Here is a 21282-nt window from a genome sequence, read left to right as displayed (position 1 = left end):
GCTGAACAGGGCTGTCGGGAGGCAACGCAAAGGTGATGGAAGGTTTTTTTTAAAGGTGGTTGTTTTAATGTTTCAAATATTTGTGGGGGGGGGGGGGGGGGAGGTTGGCTAACCTAGTTTTACTACTTTTAAATCATCTTTACCTGCTGCAACCAAATATGAGTGGGACCCTTTACAGGGATGGGAATGAGACTGCTATTGCATAGCAGATTCACCCATTCCGGGTTTTACTATGGGATTGATTATTCACAGTACAGATAACAGGCTCAGGCGTGTATTAAACTCATAGTAAAACCATGAAATGATCAAACTGCTATGCAGTGGGAGTCTTGTTCCCACCCCTCTTGCTAGAATGCATTTAAAAATCTCAGAGGGATTCTTGCATGGGATCTCGTGTATAATGACCTGCTTGGCTCACCCCTAAAGCCTGAGTTCGGCCGAAAAAAACTCTTTATTTTCACGTTGGTTTGAGACGATGCGAGTACAAGCGCATCTGCCTTTTTAGATTTCCTTTGAGGTGTAATTAAAAAGTAAATTTCTTTCTGCTGTTATTTTTTTTCAACCTCCCCGCATCACATATTTAAATGTTCAGTGTTTTTTTCTTTAATTTTGTGTTGAATATTGGATTGGGTTTTTCATTTACTAAATGCATTATTATTATTTAATTTTCTGTCGCTTTTTTTAGACTTAACCCTGAAGAGCCAGATATTTGTCAATTACCATCCAAACTTGTTTATTTTGTAATTTAAAGACACAGTATCTTTTTTTAATAAGAGTCTTGGGGTCCAGCATGCCTCGTTGATTTGGCTGGCCCGTGCTGTTCCTTCGGGCATGGCTTTTCAAGTCGTTTTGAATACAGCTACCTTGCAATACTTTAATCAAACACCAGAGGGCAACAAAACACACTTTTTCTCTGACAGTGATGCACAGTTCAGTTTGATATCAGGTTTCCTCATACGCGTTGTGGGCTATATACAGTACCGTGTAGACTGGATTAAATATGAAATAAAATGGAAAATAACACATTGGAAAATGTTGAATGAGACCGATGTGGAGTGCTGGACAGGTGAAATCAACGCAGATTACACGGTCACAGCCACGCGTCCAGGAATGATAGATTTTTTTTTTTTTTTTTAAACAGGTAAAAATCTGTTCCGGCTTGATACAGTATCAAGATACCCCTGTGTACCTTACAGCAAAATGCATTGTTTTTTTTTAGTGCTTGGAAGTTGATGTTATCAACTCAGTGAACCCCCGTATCAACCTATTGTGTGACAGCATTGTATCCCCGGTGCCTGAAAATGCTCTGGAAGTGAAAATGCACCAAAGCGGGGGAATGGATCACAATGCCGACACACACGAGCCTAGAAGGGGGTTATCTTACAGCAACAAGAAAGATGCTTTTATGTTCTGCTTAAGAATCTAAATAGTTTATATTTGTAGGTTTTGTTTTCTCTTACTTGGCGTCCAGTTTTTACTAGTGAGTGCTCGGTGCATCTCATTAGCAACACAAGTGTCAGCAGGAAAGCTCACGCAGGTGAAATCAGTGATCAAGTTAGTCTCACTCTTTACCTTTTAGTATAGTTGTCCCGACTAGGACAGTGACTGCAGGACAGCCAACCCCCTACCACGCATTGTCCAAATCTAGACTTGTGCTAGAGCAGCCACGTTAACAAGTCTTCATCCTGTGTTAAACACTGAACAAAAAAAAAAAGGTGCACTGTGCTCTATTTCATTCTTGGAAGGAAATGAAAATGGGCTAATTCTCAATAGCATTTTCTTGATGAGGTATTTTCGTTTGAAGCTATTAATTAGTTTAATTGGTATCTCCATCTTAGCCAAAGGAAGAAAAACAAATCCAGTGAAATAATGAGGTTGCTGTGGCTCTCAATCCCTAACAATCTACCAGCTTAGTTGTTCCTAACATGTTAAATGAAGTAATTACGTTTTGCCTGACAGTGCAAACCGCTGACCTGACTACCACTGTGGATTCTGGCAGAATTTCTATATAATTAGAAGAAAAGGCTGGGTTTTAATGAACAGCCTGTGGGAAACAGCAGAGGCAAGTCTTTGGGACTCGAGTAAGCTTTTGGAAAGCGTGACAGCAATGGGACAGACACATAATAAAGGAACTTGACTGGTTTGTTTTTGTTTTTCACCGTCGGTAAATTTCAAACTCTTTTTTTTCAAGCACCCAGCTGCTTGAGGACACAAAACCAGACTTAATCTGTTAATGGGTGTCACAGATAAGGTTTTAAAACCAGTTCACTACCCACTGATTACACTCAGAACACCTTCCGAGGCTCCTCTTAACATTGTGTAGTTGAACTTTTTTTTTTTCTTTCTAAAATATTACTTTCATGTCAACATTTCCTTCATGGTCGAAGTGAAACTGCGCAGCTATGCTGTCTGCGCCTGACGTGTGCATTCATCTGCGGCACAAGTGTGAACCAACCCTTTACATATTGCGACAGAAAGAAAAGCCCGTAATTGCATACAGTAAAGAGAAGAAGATTGGATAAGTTTTAGTGGACTAACTAAACAATAATTAACACAAGCTTTCCTGACCTCAACGGTCTCATCTGTTGAGGTCTTGAAAGAGTGTGGATTAATGATTGTTTTCCAGTCCAATAAAAGGTATCAGCGCTCGTCATCTCTGGACTGATACAGTGCAACCATAAAAAAGCGAAAGTCAATAAAAAGATTGACATAAAACTCTAAAATAGCTGAAAATAAGCAATGAAAAATCCAATTAATGTGAATGTGCGCGCTGTGGTTGTTCGTGTGCTGGTTCACGGGTACAAAGGCCATGTTTTGAAGGGATTTAGCTGCTGCGATTTAAGACCGACACTTTCAAAGCCCGATGAATGGAAAAGACATTTGAGATAGTAATATCGGATTGACAGGTACATCATTATATAAATGAATACAGAACCACCTAGGAAATAAAAGAACATTAAAAGAAGTAAATGAACCAATAGCTCAGCACTTTACAAGGCACATACATGGTTGTGGTTTTAGAAAAAATAAAACGAGATAATGTACAGTATAGAAGAATAAAAGAAAACCAATGGATAAATAGACTAGATACCAGGATGCCTGAAGGTTTAAATAGAAAGGAACAGTTGAACGGATAAATAAAATATACAGTGACTAGCATCACAAATACATTAGATTTAAAGATAAATAAGCGTGGTTACCATGGCATCAAAAGCCTATAAGTACCTGTTTGTTTTCAAACACAAACATACTGAAACGTTGGGAAGTTGGTTCTTAAAATAATAATAATAATAATAATAATAATAATAATAATAATAATAATATAATAATAATAATAATAATTTTGCGTTAAACGTGTCACAGTGGCTGCCAATGTTTAGCAAAAAAAAAAAAAAAAAAAAAAAAAAAGTGATTGCTTGAGGTTGCAATTATAAACTAACAATGATTGACTAAATTTAGCTGAGAAAATGAACCTACCCCCCCAAAAAAAATAATCAATCAACACCTTGTGACCGCAGCTTCTTCAATACCGCGTCAATGCGTGACGTCGCCGCGCAGCGTGAGGACGGGCGAGTGGCGGAGCTGAGCTGCAGTCTGCCAGACACCGGGCGAGGAGAGAGGCGACCGGGAGAAAGAGAAAGAGAGTCTACCGTTAACCACGTTAAAACAAAGCCTTTACAATGGCCTTATTAGCGACCCTCGGCGCTCTGCTGGCGTGTTTGTGCGCCGCCGGTGCCACCGCGGGTAGGTTCATTTCTAGTTCACTGTTGGTAACTAAGGAGAGAGAGAGAGAGAGGAGTCGTTGCTGTTTTGTTTTTGTTTCCGGCGCCTGTAATGGTGAACGGCAGGAGAAACACGCTTGGCGGAGGCGGTTTAACGCTTAAATGTCTTTTCTTCTTTTAAAATACAGTTCAGTTATCGCATGTTGTTGTTGTTGTTTTTTTTTTTTTTATTTAAACGCCCGTCTTCTGTTTGAGTGTTATGCTGAGAGGGTTTGATAGGGTTGTTTGCTGAGCAGGGTCCGTAAGGCTGGTAAGATGGCGGAACACCCGATAGAAATCGCTGTGTTGAGAGAGGTAAAAAAATAAATAAAAATCTGTTTTATTTACGTAACCGCGTCTGAAATAAAGTCCGTTTATTTTTAGTTATCCAGTCATGGTTAATCACATACATTCGATATAGCCCAACACATTTAAATGGCTATTTTTAATATTTGTATAGGTTTATGCCAAATTAAACGCATTTGTTTACGTATGTATTTAATTAGGCTTGTATCCTACCTTTTGTGTAGTGACCCAACAAACCGACTCGGTAGTCTACTCGTGTCGGCTAGAACTAAAACCAGAGCCGCATAAATGTACATGCTGTAAACTACAAGTTTTACTTATTGTAGTAAACGTATAGTACTGTATACTGTAAAGGGTTTCGTCATATATTTTACTGGTTCATGAGGTTACAGTATTGTGTACAACATGTATTGTAATGTCTACATTTCAGACTGATTACCAAAGTGTAAAATACTGGTTTGGTACCATGCACATGGATGCAAAGTAATCAGACCAGTTCATTGTGTGTCTGTACTGTGTACATGCGATCGCGCTTTCCAGCACAACACACATCCTGAAATGTTTTAATCCCATGTAATGTGGGGGAACGTGCTACTAATTGCATTGTAACGAGCACATTTTTTTCCTTTCTTTAAACCAGGTCTCTGCAATTCCAAAGTAGATTCGCAAATTTGGTGGTGCGGGTTACCAAAACTGCCCTTAATCTGAGCGACGCTAGCTGCACAAGTAGTGGTTTTAAATTGGTTTCTATTTTTACATTTAATTTACTGATGTGGTTGGTTGATTTTATTTAGCTAAATGTCTTGGTAGGGTAAATTGCTTATCGATTTGTCTTTTTAGGTTACCGAATCTAACTGGGGGGGGGTTGTGGTTTCATTGTACCATACCTTAGGCAGTGGCTTCCCTGGAATTCATTGTTTAATTAAATAAATGTGAGGTTGTAACAAGGCCCTGGATAGCTGAATTAAAAAAACATAACTGGCAGGACACCAGTTAGTGTAATCTGTACAAAATTCCCTAATGAAACAAACTCAATTATAAAGAATAGTAATTGGAGAAGGGATGGCTGCTATTTCAATACAGTCCTACACATGACACATTCTGTCTTTCCTTTGGGTTTTAAAACGTTTCAGAGCTTGTTCTTGGATGGAGATAAAGAGCAGATTTCAGTGTATTTGGTTTAGGTCACTGTTACCTGTAAGGCACACATGATTTACAGTATGTGTGTTTTTTCAGTAGGGATTTCACTAACAGATTATGGACCAGCAGTGAGAATGAATGGCCTACTTTGTTAATTTTAGACATCGTTATTGACACTTGACTGCAGGTTGAAAAGCAACCCCTCCGGTTGTCTGAATCCACAGCTGGGCTCAAAGGTGGGACCAGTTATAAACTGAGCCCAGTCAGTAATTGGTATCGTACTATGGGCTCTGTTTGGTACATGGTCAACCGTGTGACATGAATGATTGCGAAAGAAATGGCTGAACTGACTTTCAAAACCGGGAACCACTAACAGCGTATATCATAGCTCACATCACTTCATGTGGAAACAGTTGAGAGTAATGTAAAAATATAAGTTAATGAATAAAGCATGATTAATAAAACCTACTGTGAAACTGGGATGGTGTATGAAATTCCAACGTTCAGAGCAAGGACTTGTAAAGGTTATTGGGGGGGGGGGGATTGCTAGACCTAAAATACATTTCTTAATCCATTGGGTATTTTATAATAAGTCAGTGTCCCAGAAGCAATTCTCCATTACCATGAAGAGCTTCAAGTACAGTGAGCAGAGAAGTGGAGGATGTAGCACCTGGAACACTTGAGCCTGCAACTAGGTGATGCTAGAGTTGGCATACAAAATATGTAGGTGGTACGTCAACCGAGGAGCTGGCATCCTAGTAATACAAAAAGTCGTGCATTGTTTTATTATTATTTTTAAATGGTATGTTTAATTCCTTCTTGCTTTTTGGAGCAGATTGTGTTGCCTAGACACAGTGGCTATGTTTTAAGTAGACCGGGCTTTGTCTTGGTGTATATGTAACCTCAAACACTCACTAATATTATCTTCACCGTATATCTTAAGTTGTGCTAGTGGCCTGTTGGATATCTATCATTAAGCAAGCATGTGCACCCTGTTGAAATATAAACCATTGACCTCTTCACTGGGACAGAATGACCAGAAACCTTGTGTGTTTAATAAACTCAAGATAAGATGCTCCTAAATATCTATCGGGTATCTATATAATAATATCTTTGTATTTCAGTCTGGCATGGCTTCGACAGACTTTTGACTGGGCATAGGATTAGAAAACTTGTATGTATTGCAACACTTTTTTATTATTTTTTTATAGAACCAAACAGGAATGATGAAATAAAAAAGCAGAGCAGTTGAAGCTACATAACAAGCTTTTGTAGTGTGTGTGGGGTGGAGGGAGTTAATGAATAAAGATTCCTGGTATATTTAAAGTTTAGAGCGAGCAGTCTTTGCTAAGTAGGCAGTGCATTTGTTCCCCAGTGATTTAGCCGTCATGAAGGTGACCTTTTCGAGCAGCGAAAAGCAGTGGCTTGTAATTTTAAAGGTCACATGTCTTTCTGCTTGGGGCGTTGCAGTTACTCATACTTGTAGAGTCTTTCCTCTTCGCTAGAACAGAAGAGAATGACCGGACAGTCTAAATATGTACAGTGAATCGTCTGGTTTACTATCCTGCCTCAAATGCCAGCTTTGGTTAAACTTGGAAGTCTGTAAGTTATACTGGCGTGATGTGTTAAAGGTTGCTGAATAATCCTTGACTGGTATCCGTTGGGTAAAATTGGCATGGAAGGGAACGTGGGGGTGGCATACTGAATCTGCAACACTTTCAGATTATTTATATTGCATTAGGAATCCCTGACCGTTTACTCTGCACGCGGTTTCCATTTTGCAGAGAAACTTGTGCATCAACCATTTGTAGTGGGGGGGAAAAAAAGTTGGATTTGTACTTTTACCTTGTAACTTTTCATTGTTTTCTTAACTTTTCATTCTCATTCTTTTAATTCTGTGTTTGTATTGCTTAAAAAGCCATAGTTTTCGGAATCCATGCATCTTAATTGAGTGGGAAGAGAGCAGAGCTGTATAAAGCCCACACTGGATATGGAAGTTGATACAGTATAACTCATTGGTAAATGTGTTAAGCTTGCTAGAGGCCCCTTTTGTAATTAACTTATTTGTTACTAGATAAAACTATGGCCTCTTTGTCTAAGTTCGTATTGCTTTTTTTTCTCTTGAATTTAACTTGTTTTTGTCTTTTCCTTTTTTGCTTTGCATTTAACACATGGAAAATCAATCTAACTGACAAACCCCCCCCCCCCCACTGCCCAATGAAATGAAACAGTAGCTGGTTTTATGAAGTCCCCCATGTCTCAAATGAAACTGGTTGAAGACAATGCTGAGCTGCACTGTGAGGTAATGGGGAACCCCATCCCCGAGGTTCAGTGGTGGTTTATTGAGGGGGACGAGCTGGAGGAAACGTTCACACAGCTGTTTGACGGGGCGCGCCAGGAGCAGGTAAAGATCAACGCCACCTACATCCTCCATGCCACCAGCACCATTTACTTTACAAACCTCTCGCTCAATGATTCGGGCACCTACGAGTGCAGAGCCTCCAATGACCCCAACCGCAACGACCTGAAGAAGAGCCCCAAAATCAAGTGGATTCGCTCACAGGCAAACATTATCGTATTTGAGTGTGAGTGGTGGTGGCGGCAGTCGTTTTTTAAAAGGTTTATCCATCCCTCTATCCATCCACCCCGTTCCTTAATTCCTAGTCGACTTGCCTTCTTTGCCGAATGATGTAAAACACAAACTGACTGTGTTTTGGTTTTGTAGAAACGATTTCTCTAGATGAATGTTTTTGAGAGTGTGTTAAAACATTCACGAACAAGCGTTCGTCCAAGATTGATTCAGCAGTCTGATTTTGTTTGTGCTGTGCATCTTTTGGAAGGCTGTATCTTTCATGGATTCTCCCACCTGGCACCTCCTTTTGGCCATTAAGAAATCGCATGCAGTTCCATACCCTGCTATTTACCACTGCACCAACAAAATAACCTGATACTGGTCACAAGGTGTGAAAGTTGCAGCGCTGTGGGCTTTTATTTTTTTAATGAATGAATAAGCTGTTGTATTGCTGTTTGGGGGGAAAAAGCAATGTGTAGATTAAACTGCAGATAGTTATGCAGTGTATAGTTTCCTGGATTTAGCGTGGTGTCCTAGTTCAATATTTTCATAACTGACTCGGTAGTTTACTTTAATATGCCTTGGACAGTTTTGGCTACACATATGGCATCAGAGGAAATGACACCAGAGGAAATCCTTCAAGGCTTTAGTTTACACAAGCTGGTAAAAGCAGAATATCAAGAAGCTTTAGTAATCAATTCAGTGGTTTGCAATGTATCCATATGCTAATTTAAGGCAAGGTCCTCAAATGGGGTGTCTTTCATTTGAACATGTATTAAAATACCATTTTAGGATTTTTTTTCTTTATGAAAAGTTGCTAATCTGTACTTCCCTTTTCTTGCAATGAGGACAATGACTGTTTGTTTTAAGGAGGAAAAATATTAAATATTTAAAATCTTGCACAAAAAATGAGCATGAATGCTCTTTCTGCCTTGTGTTCCAGTATGCACATTACCCCGGATTCTCTGAACTGGCTCGATTTCTTGCCTTCCCGCCACGTTGCTGGCCAACCAAACCGATCACTTTTTACACTTCAGTCCAAAGTCTCTTCCTCTGCTGCTGTCCGTAATCTAGGTCTTTGCCTTTGTCCTTGTTAACCACCACTTTGCTAATGCTGCTGAACTCGCCGTTTAGAATCTCTTGTTCCCTAGTTCGTTTGTGAATTGTTCATGAGTATTAAACTTGTCTGTCAAAAGTTAGTTCTTAATGCACCTTTTAAAATGCTGCACCTAGTAATTGCATAATTCAAGTTACTGTTTGTCAGGACTTGAAATTCACAGATGTTGTTATAGTCAAAATGCACTTTTATGATAAACCAACAATTATACCAACCCTCATGTTATAAAGGGTGTGGGATAAGTTTGATCTCTGAACAGGATTTATGTTTGTTTAGCTCTACCTTCAGTTATTCGCTTGTCTTATAAACTTAGGAGTTGCATTTATTCCTGCAAAGCATTGGGCTGTAACCTTTGGAACCCTGGTATACCTTGTATGGTTAAATTGTGTAACTTTCCTTGTACAAAAAGTTAACCCTTGCTTTCCTAGACCTTTTAGTTTAATCTTGTGAGTTGCAACGTGTGTAGTTTCCTAAAGCACCATTAGTAAGTGTAAATTTCCTTCAAGAACAGGAAAAATTACACTGAGCAGGGCATGTCACATGCAGCTGTGGAAGTTGAGTGTGTGATCTGCTTTTGTTGTATTTGATCCTGTTTTTTTTTTTTTTCATAATTTGTATTCTTGATTTGGGAACAAATGTCCTTTTTCAGAATGAATTGGCTGCACACACTGACAATGAAATGCAACCACTTCACCCTTTCAGCCCTGCCTTTGTTTTGGTGCAGTAGATTAATGTTGGAACCTCATGAACGCCTAGGTCAGGCTGAGGTAGTGTGTTAATATATGTAAGTAAAGGCCCTCACCTTGTGTATACTCAAAGGAGTTTGTTCTTGACAGTTCAGGACTGAAAGGGTTAAAGGGTAAGTCTTGTAAATGTTTAGCCAATGTTCAGTATGTTATTGGTGTTTCTCTATAGCTATTGGCAATACATTAACAAATATGCATTGCATTCTAACTTGTTAGTTTGTGGAATTTACACTAGTTTAAATTGATGGATTGATGTTGCCCATTTCAAGACTTTGGAGTTTAACAAAATATAGTGATGTAATTGTCTCTTCCCTTTTTTTTTTAAACTAAGTTCTCTTGTGTAAATACAGATCCTGTTATTGTAACAATGCCAAGCGAGGTTGTGAATATCACTGAAACGACTGTCCGGCTGTCCTGCAACCTGACAAACCCAACCTCTGCTGTCGCTGGAAGTTACTGGGTGAAAGACGGGAAGAAGATTGATAGTTCTGTGGACACCAAGCCAAATACAGTCATAGAATACACGTATGTAGTCTGGGTCCAGACCCACACCTATTGAGCTTTTCCACAAAGTACAGGAGCCTTAAAAGCTGCACATTGTTGTTGAAGTACTGTTTACTGTGTGATATAGCTAAGTTTTAATGTATGTAAGTCTTTAATTTATTTAGTTTTAAATACATGACAGTCTGTTCCAGCACTAACTTGTATGTAAAATCCATAAGGTATGAAATTAATTGCCTTCATCTGCTTTGTTAGCTGTGCTCTGACTGCTCATTATAACGGTGGTGCTGTTGGCTGAGACCCGTCAGATTTCAATGGCTAACAGACGTGCGGTTCTTCTCATAGCAACGCTCTGCTGGGCTCAATGGCCACACGCGGATTACTGTTCTCAAACGCAGCTTATGCTCTGATGTTAATTCTTCATTGGATTAAAAAGTACAGTCAGAGCTCTGGGGGGGGGGGGGACCTAACAAATAGGTACTAGCAAGCTTTGTAGTTTGCTAAACAAAAAAGAACAACTTTGACCTCAAATAGAGGTCTTGGCGGCAGCAGGGGGTCTTCATTTGTTAGCCTTTGTCTCTTTCTGATGGGTTGTTCCATACTAGGTGGGTTCAGTGTAGATAAGTCTCCTGGGTTGAGTTTTTTTTCTGGCAGGAAAAGTGTGTGTGCACAGTGCTCTTGAACAAAAGATCAGTTGTTTTAGTACCGAAGCTGAACTGTATTATTGGATTGGCAAGGCGCATGGTAAACTCTTTGCATAATCCTGCTGCTTTGCTCTGCGTATGTGCGGCAGTCTCTAGCGTGTTTGGTCTTGTTTGTGTATATAATCCATTTTTAACCCCCCATACTTTAATGAATTATTACTTATTGAGCATTCAGAGGTTCACCCTCTTGTTTTCAATGCTCTTTAAGCCTGATACCTGTTATTAGCTGTTTTAAATTGCTATTTCAGGTTTTTCACTCTATCTTATTAGTGTAATTGACATGATTTTATAATTCATATCTTTGTCTTAATATAGTATGCATGTATTTATTGTACCTACATTGTTTTTTACTGTTTGTATTGAATGTACTATGTCCTGTATTCACTGTATTTAATGTATTATGCATTGTTCTTCACTATCTTGTAAAGCGCTTTGTGATGGTGGTCTGCTATGGAAGGCACTATATAAAATAGAGTGATTGACCCGGGACTATAAAACTCAAAAGATGTAATAGCAATTCTCAAAGAAGCTTCTTCCTTTGGAGACTTTGAATTGTGAAGATAAAATCATGTCATTTCTTTTTAGTATTACTAGTGTGTTTTTGTTCCAAAAGTGTCACTCCCTTTTATTTAATACATACGAATAGATTTTGAATTGCAGAGACATTAAGTTACACAGTTGAACATTAATGCAGTGTTCATTTTATTTCCAGGATAATGAAGGCAGACCTCCAAACTGGTGGAGTGTATCACTGTGTGTTTCTCACCTTTCCACAAGTGAATTCTTCAATTGAAGTAAAAGGTAAAGTCTTTCAAACTGGCCCCAATTGTGTATATAAATGAACAGTGCTTTAGAGGTTCAGATTAACCTGTTCTGCTGTGCCATCTGTGTCAAACATTGCTGTTCTCCAGCGTTGCATGGGGTGAGGATACAATCTCCTAGTACAATGTGAGGTCATGTGGAGTGTGAGCAAAGCGGATTCGATGAGAGGTGGAAATGGTAGCAAGGCTATGAACTCTGATTCTTGGTTTATTTTTTTGTATTTCAGTTCTTCCTCATGTGAAAGCTTATAAGCACTCTGAGCAAGGCAATGAAAATGACAAGGGAGTTCTTACCTGCACATGCCACAGTTACCCTTTACCCACTGACTGGCAGTGGTTCAAGGTTATTGGGGATAAGAAAACGGTACGTAAACCAACTTGGTGTACTTGTACTGGATAGGATTGTTAGCTAGGTATAGACAAGTTAGCGCCTCTTCTACAAGAGTTGCCTTACCATATTAAACCACTGATTTAAGATGACATGCACAGACTTAATGTTACTATAACTATATAAATGTCTTTCTATATGTATTTACTTCTGCAACAATTTTCAAAATGCTGTAGCTTGCTTCCTAGTTACCTACGACAAGGGGTTTAACAAGTTGTGAATTGAATGCTCTCCCCAGCTCCTTGCTAATGGAACTGAGAGATTTGAAGTGAAGAGCACCCCTGAGAAGTCGATCTTGTCTATCGGAGAGCTAGATATAGAGAAGGATGCGGGGGACTACGAGTGCTTGGCCACCAACGAAGTCGGCAGCGGCTCTGACAAGATCCAGCTGCGCGTGCGCAGCCGCCTGGCCGCCCTGTGGCCGTTCCTGGGCATCGTGGCGGAGGTCATCATCCTCGTCACTGTCATCTTCATCTACGAGAAGAGGAGAAAGCCCGATGACATCGCCGACGGTACGTACATTTTAGTTTGTTGCATTTTTGTCTGCAAGACAGTTTTTAGTAAGAGCATTGGGGAGGGGGGAGAGATCGTCGAATTAATACTTACTGTATCCTTGGAGTGATGGCGTGGGGGGGGGAGGAGGGGGTGGAGCTGCTCATTAGTTTTGGTCTAGCTTGTGTGATTGAGACCATGGAAGTCTTTAGTAGAATAAATAGTCTGATTTAAAACTACTAAGCATCAAAAGTTTAGGTTTCAGTCCAGTTTATGTTAATCCAGACTTGGTTAATGTGGCAGTACACGGGCTTCAAGCTTGTTAAGTAATATTATAAAATCAGACATTATAAAATAAAAAAAATAAAGTAGGATGGGAGTATTTTGCAAATGCTGTTTTTGCTTCATCCGCACACTTGGTCAGTTTAACTTTCTTTAGCTTTAAAGCTGGGAAAGGGCATGTTGGGTTCGCTATAAAGCATACAATGGCTAACCCGTGCCAGGAGTTTTAATGTATAATCTGTTTGAATTTGGTGTGCTTTGGTAAACACCCTGTTGTACAAGTCCAGTCAAAGTTCATTTTGATGCAAACATGGTTTTATGCTGTGGGTAAAGATTTTACTAGTTAGATATTTTTAATACTGGCATAATACTTTTCTTAAATGAGATGTAAATGTCTACTTTTTAAAAAAAAAAAAAAAAAAAAAAAAAAAAAACTTGACTGTTTAATGACGAACTTTTTCTTCTGTGGTCTTGAATATGTTCAGGACCAGTTCTTTTATTCACTATTTTTATACAGCAGATTTCTTTTATGATTTTAATGCTTTTTATATTATTTGTGCTATGCCAGAATTATCATTTTGTTTATTTTTTTCATTTGCTGCTGCTTTTATATTTTGGTAAGTTGACAAAACTGCATGTCGGACTGAAGTGGTTTCTGCCTCAGATTTATAAGAGGAAGATCAAGTGTTATGTATTGCTTCAATTAAGTAACCATTAATAGTGGTGATTTTGTGTTGGTTTTTTTTTATATATATAGTGATTATCCCTTTCACTGGTCTGTCTCCTGCTTTTTGAAGCTTTAACACGGTTCACACAAAGGGGGATTTGAGTAGGGTAGCTTTAAGATTTGGTGCAGAACAAATACCGTAGCACGGCAATGGGCAAGTTATCAGTTTGTTTTTCATGAATGTGCCCAGACCTGTTGAAGATGTTAACCAGTGAAAGGGTTAATTGTAAGTCTAGTATGATACATCAGACAGTTTTAGCTGTTCACTTAAGGGTTTATGCAGCATCATTTAAAGTCTTCCTTGGTGAAGGTTAACCCTAATGTACTGGAATGGAATATTGGCTTTATATTTTTGCATGTAAAGTTTTGCAACTAATACTGTTTTGCATGGGTTTGCATTCACTTTGTTAAATTAAAGACTAGGATGGAATCTGTGTCCATCTGGGTGGCTTTACTAAGTCTTGTGGATGCTGTGGTCTTGGTCCATGTGTGGATTTTCACAGCAAGGATAGTTTGCTTGGGTGTCTTTCCTCACTAAGTGTAATTTACATTGTTACTCTTTATAGTAGTTACATGTTTTGTTGGTTAAATGGTGTAATAATGCTCAACACTGAGGGTTAACTAATGGCTAAACCCTGGTAAAATTGAGAGAAGTAACGTCATTCTGTTAGATGTATATACAATGTACTTGTATAAATAGGTACGATAGTTGCATTTCATTTGAATCAGTTGATTTAATTCATGTGTATGAGGTATGGCACTTGGATGGCGCGTAGGTCAGCGCTTTTAACAGGAATACCAGTAAACTGGTCCAAGGCAACTAGGACCAGGCGGGTTGCCCTAAACAGAACTGTCCTTTTTGCAGTGCTTGGTATCTAATCAGTGATGTTTACAAGTCTGACCACGTTGCTGCACTGTTCTACCTCTGCGACCACTGACTAATGTGTTCTTTCCGTTTCAATTCCCATGTATTGCTGCTGCTCTCTAGATGATGACTCAGGAGCCGCCCCTTTGTAAGTAAATGTGTCTATCTATACCTTATTTATCTGTTCCCGGTTTGGTTAGGATCAGTGGGTCTTGTTTTACTGTGTCTTATGAAATGGCACTGCAGTTGTACACTAGTTTTTGTTGGAGGGCATGGTTTTGCTGTGAAACATAGACAATGCTCTGAATTCACTTTGTTTTCCCATGCATTTTTGCTCCAGTGTAATTAAATGCAATATCCTTTTAATCAACTTCATTCTGTCTTGTGTTTTCTTTGCTTCAATATAGAAAGAGCAATGCAGCAACTAACCATAAGGACCAAAATGTCAGACAGAGAAACTGCAACTGAAAACTGGGTTAAGGTGAGCATTTTAGTTACTATGAACACTCTTGGTTTTAATAGTTTTTAATCCTAGTTTAAATGGAATCCAACATCCGTAACTTGATTATCTTGCCTGTTTTGTTTCCTAAAGTATAGTAATCGGTTTGTAAGTATCTTGGAGTGTATGAATCAGCTTGAGGGTAAAACTGTGTTTCTTCGACAGATGCCCTCAAGACTACTATTGCAGAGATCTTTCATCGAGCAGTTACTTTCCAATGCATCCTGCGATTTACTTTTTTGCCCCCCACTCCTTGCGCTACCTTGCACTGACAGGGAACATAGGGTTAATTTAACAAGGCTTGTCTGTCTGAATACTGCATGATTTTTATAGGCTCTGATGGTGAAACTTTTTAATGTGTGAAATGTGTAGTGGGGTGTTGTGTGTGGTTTCTTTTTTTTTTTTTAAGACCAGGCAATGCCTGAAATAAGGGTGGCTGTTTAACGTCTGGTAATATGATTTGACTCGCTGTTAAACTGGATAAATATTCATACAAAAATGGACAGGATTTTCCAAGTTGTAATTGTTGTTTTGTATGTCCAAATGGTAATACAGCTTCTGCTGCAAATTGTGCTTGCTTTTCCTACAACCTTTAATATTTTCCAGTGCAAAGTTAAACAGGATGCATTGCATAACCTTGATGTACATGCCTATATTTTGTAAGATGTTACGCTTTTTATTGGCATAGTGTGTGTATAAATGGGTCACTATTGCAGTGGATAAATGTCCTATTTCTACTAGTCCCTGCAACAAGTGGGCCATATATAGAGGTAGCTCCTGGCTTACCCCTTTCTGTCCTTTTACAGTCAGATTAGACATTTCGGGTGAGTTGCTATTGCCAGAATGCCTTCTACACTTTTTTCTTTAATAGTCTCTATATGCCATGTAGGATTGTAAGTTCCTAGGTGTATGATTTGATTTACGTTGAATGCATGTTTTAAATGGTATGCATAAACCATTATAAATTTGTTGCCTCTAACAACTTGCACAATTTAATAAAATTTGTTGATTTTAACTTGTGTGGTTTTTCATTGTGTGAAATCTCTTGAATGGGCATCCAAATGAACAAAGAATTGTAGTGAATTAGTGAAGACTGCTTTTTTTTATATTAACTTCCTTTTTAAAACAGGAACCTGATCTGTCCACAGACTCTTATTCTCAGACTGGTTTGGGAAAAGCATCAACAGGCATTTTCACCCCATCACACTTGTTCCAAATTGTAATGGTCTACTGCCCCCTCGTGTGTTAAAGCTTGAATAGCAGGTCCATTTATGTTCAAGTTACACATTAAAAGTCCAAGTGTGGTGCAAAGTACAGCCTTTATAAAGGTTCAAACTTGGTTTGATATATAAAAGGGTATTCCTGTGAGAACTCAAGTGTGTTTACCCTTTGTGTTCTAACTTGATCTGTCTGTCCATCAGTAAGCCTCCTATTTGCAAGAGTGATGGTTGACAAATACTTGTTTTGACGGATTTAGTTGCACTTGTCACATGTATTTTGACTGAGATGAGCTGCAGTTTTAAAATGCAGCTCTCCAGTCCTGCTGATAAAGGGTTATTTGTGCCAAGTTTGACTGGAATGGAAAGGGGAGATTGTTATAAAGAAAAAAAGAAATTGAACTCGTGAGTAAGTGTAGATTCTATGTACCTTGTACGAAACAAACCTCATCTTGTATGATGAAATATCCAGAAGGGGACACACATTTGTAATAGGATTTTTCAAGCTGATAACCATTGTTTCCGGAAACCACAAATAACAGTATGAAGTCATTTCAACTGGCCACCAGTGTTACTTTTGTTTTTGACAGTCAAAAGAAAAAGCAGAACTGACGGCAGATAAGACAATCTGAAAACCTTGATTTAATTTAAAATAAAAGGATGAAATACTGGGCATAGCAAGAATTCAGATTTCTGGTAAAGGCTGCAATATTACCTGGACAGGGTGCACTGCCTGTTCATAATCTAGAACTTTTTAAATGTGTCAGCATGAAATATATACAAGTGGAAATTGTGAGTAAAGTCGAACAGTTTATATCTGTAGTGTGTGTGTGATCGAGATTTATTTATATAAAATCTCGATCGCACAACTGCAGTGCAATATTTTATATTGAACCCCTTCATGAATTAAATCTTGAACATAACTAAGAACATTAGTAGTTTTGGAAAAAAATGTATTTAATTGAAAATTGTCTTCACTTTTGTCCATTTTTTATATATGAATATAGTGATGATGGGGGGTGGGGGGGTTGTGTCAATGTCATAATGCATTTTCCTTATGTCCCCATGTAATAGGAGAGGTGTGTATGTATATATAATATATATACACACACCTCCTCCATATGAGGTTGCCATGCATAAGGTTCTCCTCCTGTGGGGTATGATAATTGCTTTGCATGCATTGTCCTAAATCTATAACTGATTTAGCACTTAAATTTTTTTTTTTTTTTCCCCCCAAGTTGAGCTAACTCGTTTGTTAAGTAGCTGAGAGTAATAGATCAGTTTCTTCGACCCTTATTTCCCAGCAGTTGGTGAGTAGAATGGCCCAAAGGTGCCAGAGTGCAGCTGTTAAAGGAAAATGATCTGGCTGATTTAATCTCGCTTGTTTTCTCTTGAACACGCTCTGTACAAAACATATGTGATTGCTGGAGAGGCCCCAAATCTGCTGGGGAATTGGATCAGAGGCGGGCTTCTGAGTGTACTGTCTAGGTAGATGGTTTCTCTTGGTGCTGACTGAGCATCAGTGTACAGTGGGAGTGATTGCGTTCAGGTTTGGAACATTCTATTCAGGACTCATGCACAGCAGAGCTCTAACCCTCGAAGGAGGTCAGTTATAATTAGCGTGTAGGTTGCAGGTTTGCTGTCAAGTTTTATTTTTTACATTATGAAGGTGGAATTCCACTTTTTTTTTTTAAGAGAATCATCGGTTTATGACTTGAGACTGCAGGGCTGTAGAGTTCAGGATTGTAAATCTTGGAGTCTATGTGAACTTGTTTTTATGATGTTCTTCTTGCATCCACTAGAGGCAAGGGGGTGCAGGTGGGCAGCTTAATGGGTACACTACAGCGTAGAAGATGAACGCCAAAGCAGGATATGTGACCACTGAAACGGACCATGAAAGAGAATAATACAAAACATTAAGAAATCCAAGTGTTTTGCGAAGTTGCTTCCTTCTGTGCATTGAAAGCATGGGGGGTGGGTAGCAATCGGATCGCAGGGGAGTCTAAAAGTAGAAACAGCAGCAGGAAATCTATGACTTTCCATTCAGATCGATAATGGAAGACATGTGGAGTCAGGTTTAAACGGCTGTTTTGAGCGGGACGGGGAAAGAGGTCCCATCTCACCAAGTCACGGAAAAATCATTAAGTTATGACACTGCAGCAAAGGCCACAGAGAAATGCATTACAGGTGTCCCTGTGAAAGAAAACCCATTTATAGGATATCGATGGATGCCTGGCTTTCGAAGACGGCAATCAAGGTTTGTTTAGAGAGCAAGGCAATGACACGTTTAATTGCTGCTTCATAATGATCCCTCTCTGGCATGATTGCTGCTGGCTACCCACTCGGAGGGATCAGATCCTTTTGTATAGTGGTTAAAGAACAACTTTCTACCATTTTGGAATCTGGCAGCTGTTATTAAAGTGTTCTTCGTTAGTCTTACATGGAGACACAAATGCATGATGATCTCATGAGTCGGATGCCATTTTTCTGCAATAAAGCAGTGGGGGGGGGACATTTTCAATGACAGCGTTACACTTTTTGAGTTAAAAACCAACAAAAAAAAAAAAAGTTTTGATAACTGAAATGAAAATGAATTTAGAGAACAAGGATTATTCTATATACTTGCAGTTTGCACCCAGATTATACTAAAACCAAATGTGCATTTTTTTGGAGATTTGGAAAAACTTCAAAATGATTAAGTTTACGACAAGCCTTCAGAGTCAGTTCAGAATCAACCCCCTACACCCTACTGGCTGGGGACCTGCAACGTTAAAATAAACAGGTGCTTTAAATGAATTGCCACTCATAGTTGTACACTGCCATAGGCTCCTCAAATAATGCATTAAAAGCAAGCTTTACATTAACTGTGGGAGGACCCCTTAGAGCACAGAGCAAAAGATATTCAGCTTCCATATTTCAAAAAGTCCTATTAATGGAATGCAAATTGATTTAATTATTCTCAACGAGATTGCTGGTGGCTCCCTCATTTGAATAGCTTCCCTATCAATTTAACCCTTTCTTGCCTCAGTGTTGTCACAAGCCCCCTTTCCCAAAGCAGAGGTGCTGCACAGTAAAGATTAACAGCACTGGTAGCCAGGTGATAGACATGCCAGTGGCGATGCCAATGATGTGAACATCCGATTCACAAAGTGCTGCTGAAGTGGGACCGCTGTGCAGGGTGTGACTACAGCAAGTTCAACCAGCACAGCAAGACGCAAGAGCCATGATCGACGCATTTTCCCCCTTGCATGTCGCTGTGTTATCTGTTGAGCGAGATTAATTCAAGCACAATGCTAACTCACTCCTATCGCAAGTTACATTTCTCCCTATTATCTGCAGCTAATTACACTTCATTAAGAGTTTCCTAGTCACTGCAGAAACAGCTGTGCTGTCCAGCCATAGACACTGTGCTTTATCAGCACTGTGCTGTACCACATTCAGAGGCTTCACCGCAACAAGCACAGAAATAAATCACACAAGCCTTTTTTTTCCTGTTCCAATAAATAAAGGCATGCGTAACATGAGTGTTCAGATGTCTGGTGTGCTGTCTAATAATGTTTGCTGGGGGGGTGGGTGGGGTTGGAAGACAACGGCTGCAGAGGCATTGTAACAGATGTATCTAGAAATAATCCAGCTGTCCTATAAAATTCTCAGAACATAGGGGTTGAGCAAGTTTTAAAAGGGGGTACTAATTGTTTTACTATAGAATGTGCCCTGTGGATCCACATCTCGTTACACTGCAGTTTGCTGATAGGTGATCCCTCCACACACAACCAGGCTGTGACCTTCAGACAGACGTCTTGAGAGACACACTTCCCCCTGCTGCCAGCCAGAGAGGAGAAGGGAATAAACAGCTGTGAGAACTAGTCAGCTGACAGCACTGCAGAGGGCAGTTTGCAGCAGACAGACAGACAGGACAGAGAAGGAGAGGGTGAGAAGGAGAGGGAGAGAGGAAGGGAGGGAGTGGCTGGAAAGCAAGATAACTAAGGCATAGAACAGTGGAGGTGAGAGAGGAGAGAATTAAGAGCAGAGGGGTGTGGCAGAGTGCAAGGGGGAATGGAATGGAAGAGCAGTGCAGCTGAAAACCTTCAAGATTTCCCTGCCGGAGGCACGGAAGATATTCCACACCCTACAATGGTGCTAGCTATTGTGTGAAGCCTCAGCTGCTGTTCCAGCCCTGCAGCGCAGGGGCTGGTTCTGCAGAATGTGACCTGAATGAGGCATGAAGCCGGCAGAGTGACACTCTGCAGACAGCACTGAGGATCCTGGTCTGGAGTTAACCTAGGAGATCAAACCTTTATCATACAGACCTTAATCATCACGGGCTGTGGACCAGACACAGGCGACTCTCCAGGGCTGGAGATGGATAGCTTGCCATAATCACAGTGACTGACCCATGAACATGTGTTTGTGTTACTGCAATACCGACCACAGCATTGTAATAAACTGTAGATAACCCTAAACCATAGAAGAATTGTGATGCCCTCAGATAGCTTTTCTGCAGCTCCCACGCCTATAGCTTTACAATTAATTAGCACCTACATTACACTCAAAAGCACAACAGTAATTTACCATTTATCAAACGGTATTCCGCCAGGACATATCAGATTATCAAACACGAACACGTTTCTGCAGTGGTGACTCGCATAATCAGTTTCGATGAGCCACGACAGTCACCGGATTCTAGACCTGACAGCAGCGGTCGCAGTCCCCATCAGTAAGCTGCACTGCTTCGCTTGTTCCATTGCTTCGCTGTGAAAGCTTGCTTATTTGTGTTTCTGTTTGCACAGTAGCAGCGTGCAGCTACCTTTATAAAAGCACGCAGCCACGCCACACATTAAACCGTCTAGACCGGACACTAAAGCATAATCTTAATCGATATCAAACCTGGAGTTACAGGGAGGCTAGAGACCTCTGTAAGTAGCACAGCTCGGGGGAGTGTGGTGGGCGACTCGACACTCGTGACTCCCCTTGTAATCGAGCACCGACCAAACAACGCCCTGTCTGGCTTTCTCCTCCTCAATTATCTTCTCGAATAGCTCGCAGGTGACCTGGGAGGTGGGTTTTGTAAGATAATAATTAACATCATTCCTAACTGGCATACACTAATCTGATGGTGTTCTTCAATCAGTCAAGTGCTACCA

General features: G+C 39.8%; 1 protein-coding gene across 2 annotated transcripts; it reads left to right on the top strand.

The window, feature by feature from the left end:
* The first annotated feature begins 3562 nt into the window (after nucleotides 1-3562).
* Nucleotides 3563-15936, top strand: LOC121301383 (basigin-like). Of its 2 annotated transcripts, XM_041230730.1 has the most exons (9): nucleotides 6728-6809; nucleotides 7439-7792; nucleotides 9993-10167; nucleotides 11560-11648; nucleotides 11896-12032; nucleotides 12295-12568; nucleotides 14546-14570; nucleotides 14830-14903; nucleotides 15087-15936. In XM_041230730.1, exons 1-8 carry the CDS (start codon nucleotides 6743-6745, stop codon nucleotides 14888-14890), a joined length of 1182 nt encoding a protein of 393 aa, XP_041086664.1. In that variant the 5' UTR covers nucleotides 6728-6742; the 3' UTR covers nucleotides 14891-14903; nucleotides 15087-15936. The 2 variants fall into 2 exon arrangements, with proteins under 2 accessions (XP_041086663.1, XP_041086664.1); XM_041230729.1 differs by lacking the exons at nucleotides 6728-6809; nucleotides 7439-7792 and adding an exon at nucleotides 3563-3744.
* Nucleotides 15937-21282: the final 5346 nt, after the last annotated feature.

The sequence above is a fragment of the Polyodon spathula genome, chromosome 27 (genome assembly GCF_017654505.1).
Source record: "Polyodon spathula isolate WHYD16114869_AA chromosome 27, ASM1765450v1, whole genome shotgun sequence".
In the NCBI taxonomy this organism is placed as follows: Eukaryota; Metazoa; Chordata; class Actinopteri; order Acipenseriformes; family Polyodontidae; genus Polyodon; species Polyodon spathula.
This window is presented reverse-complemented; position numbering and strand designations above follow the sequence as displayed.

Bases quoted from the DNA above. Each gene is read 5' to 3' on its own strand.
- LOC121301383 (XM_041230730.1), top strand. From the start codon at position 6,743: ATGTACAGTGAATCGTCTGGTTTACTATCCTGCCTCAAATGCCAGCTT. The intron at 12,033-12,294 runs GTACGTAAACCA...TGCTCTCCCCAG, and splicing joins TTATTGGGGATAAGAAAACG to CTCCTTGCTAATGGAACTGA. The intron at 12,569-14,545 runs GTACGTACATTT...GCTGCTCTCTAG, and splicing joins GCCCGATGACATCGCCGACG to ATGATGACTCAGGAGCCGCC.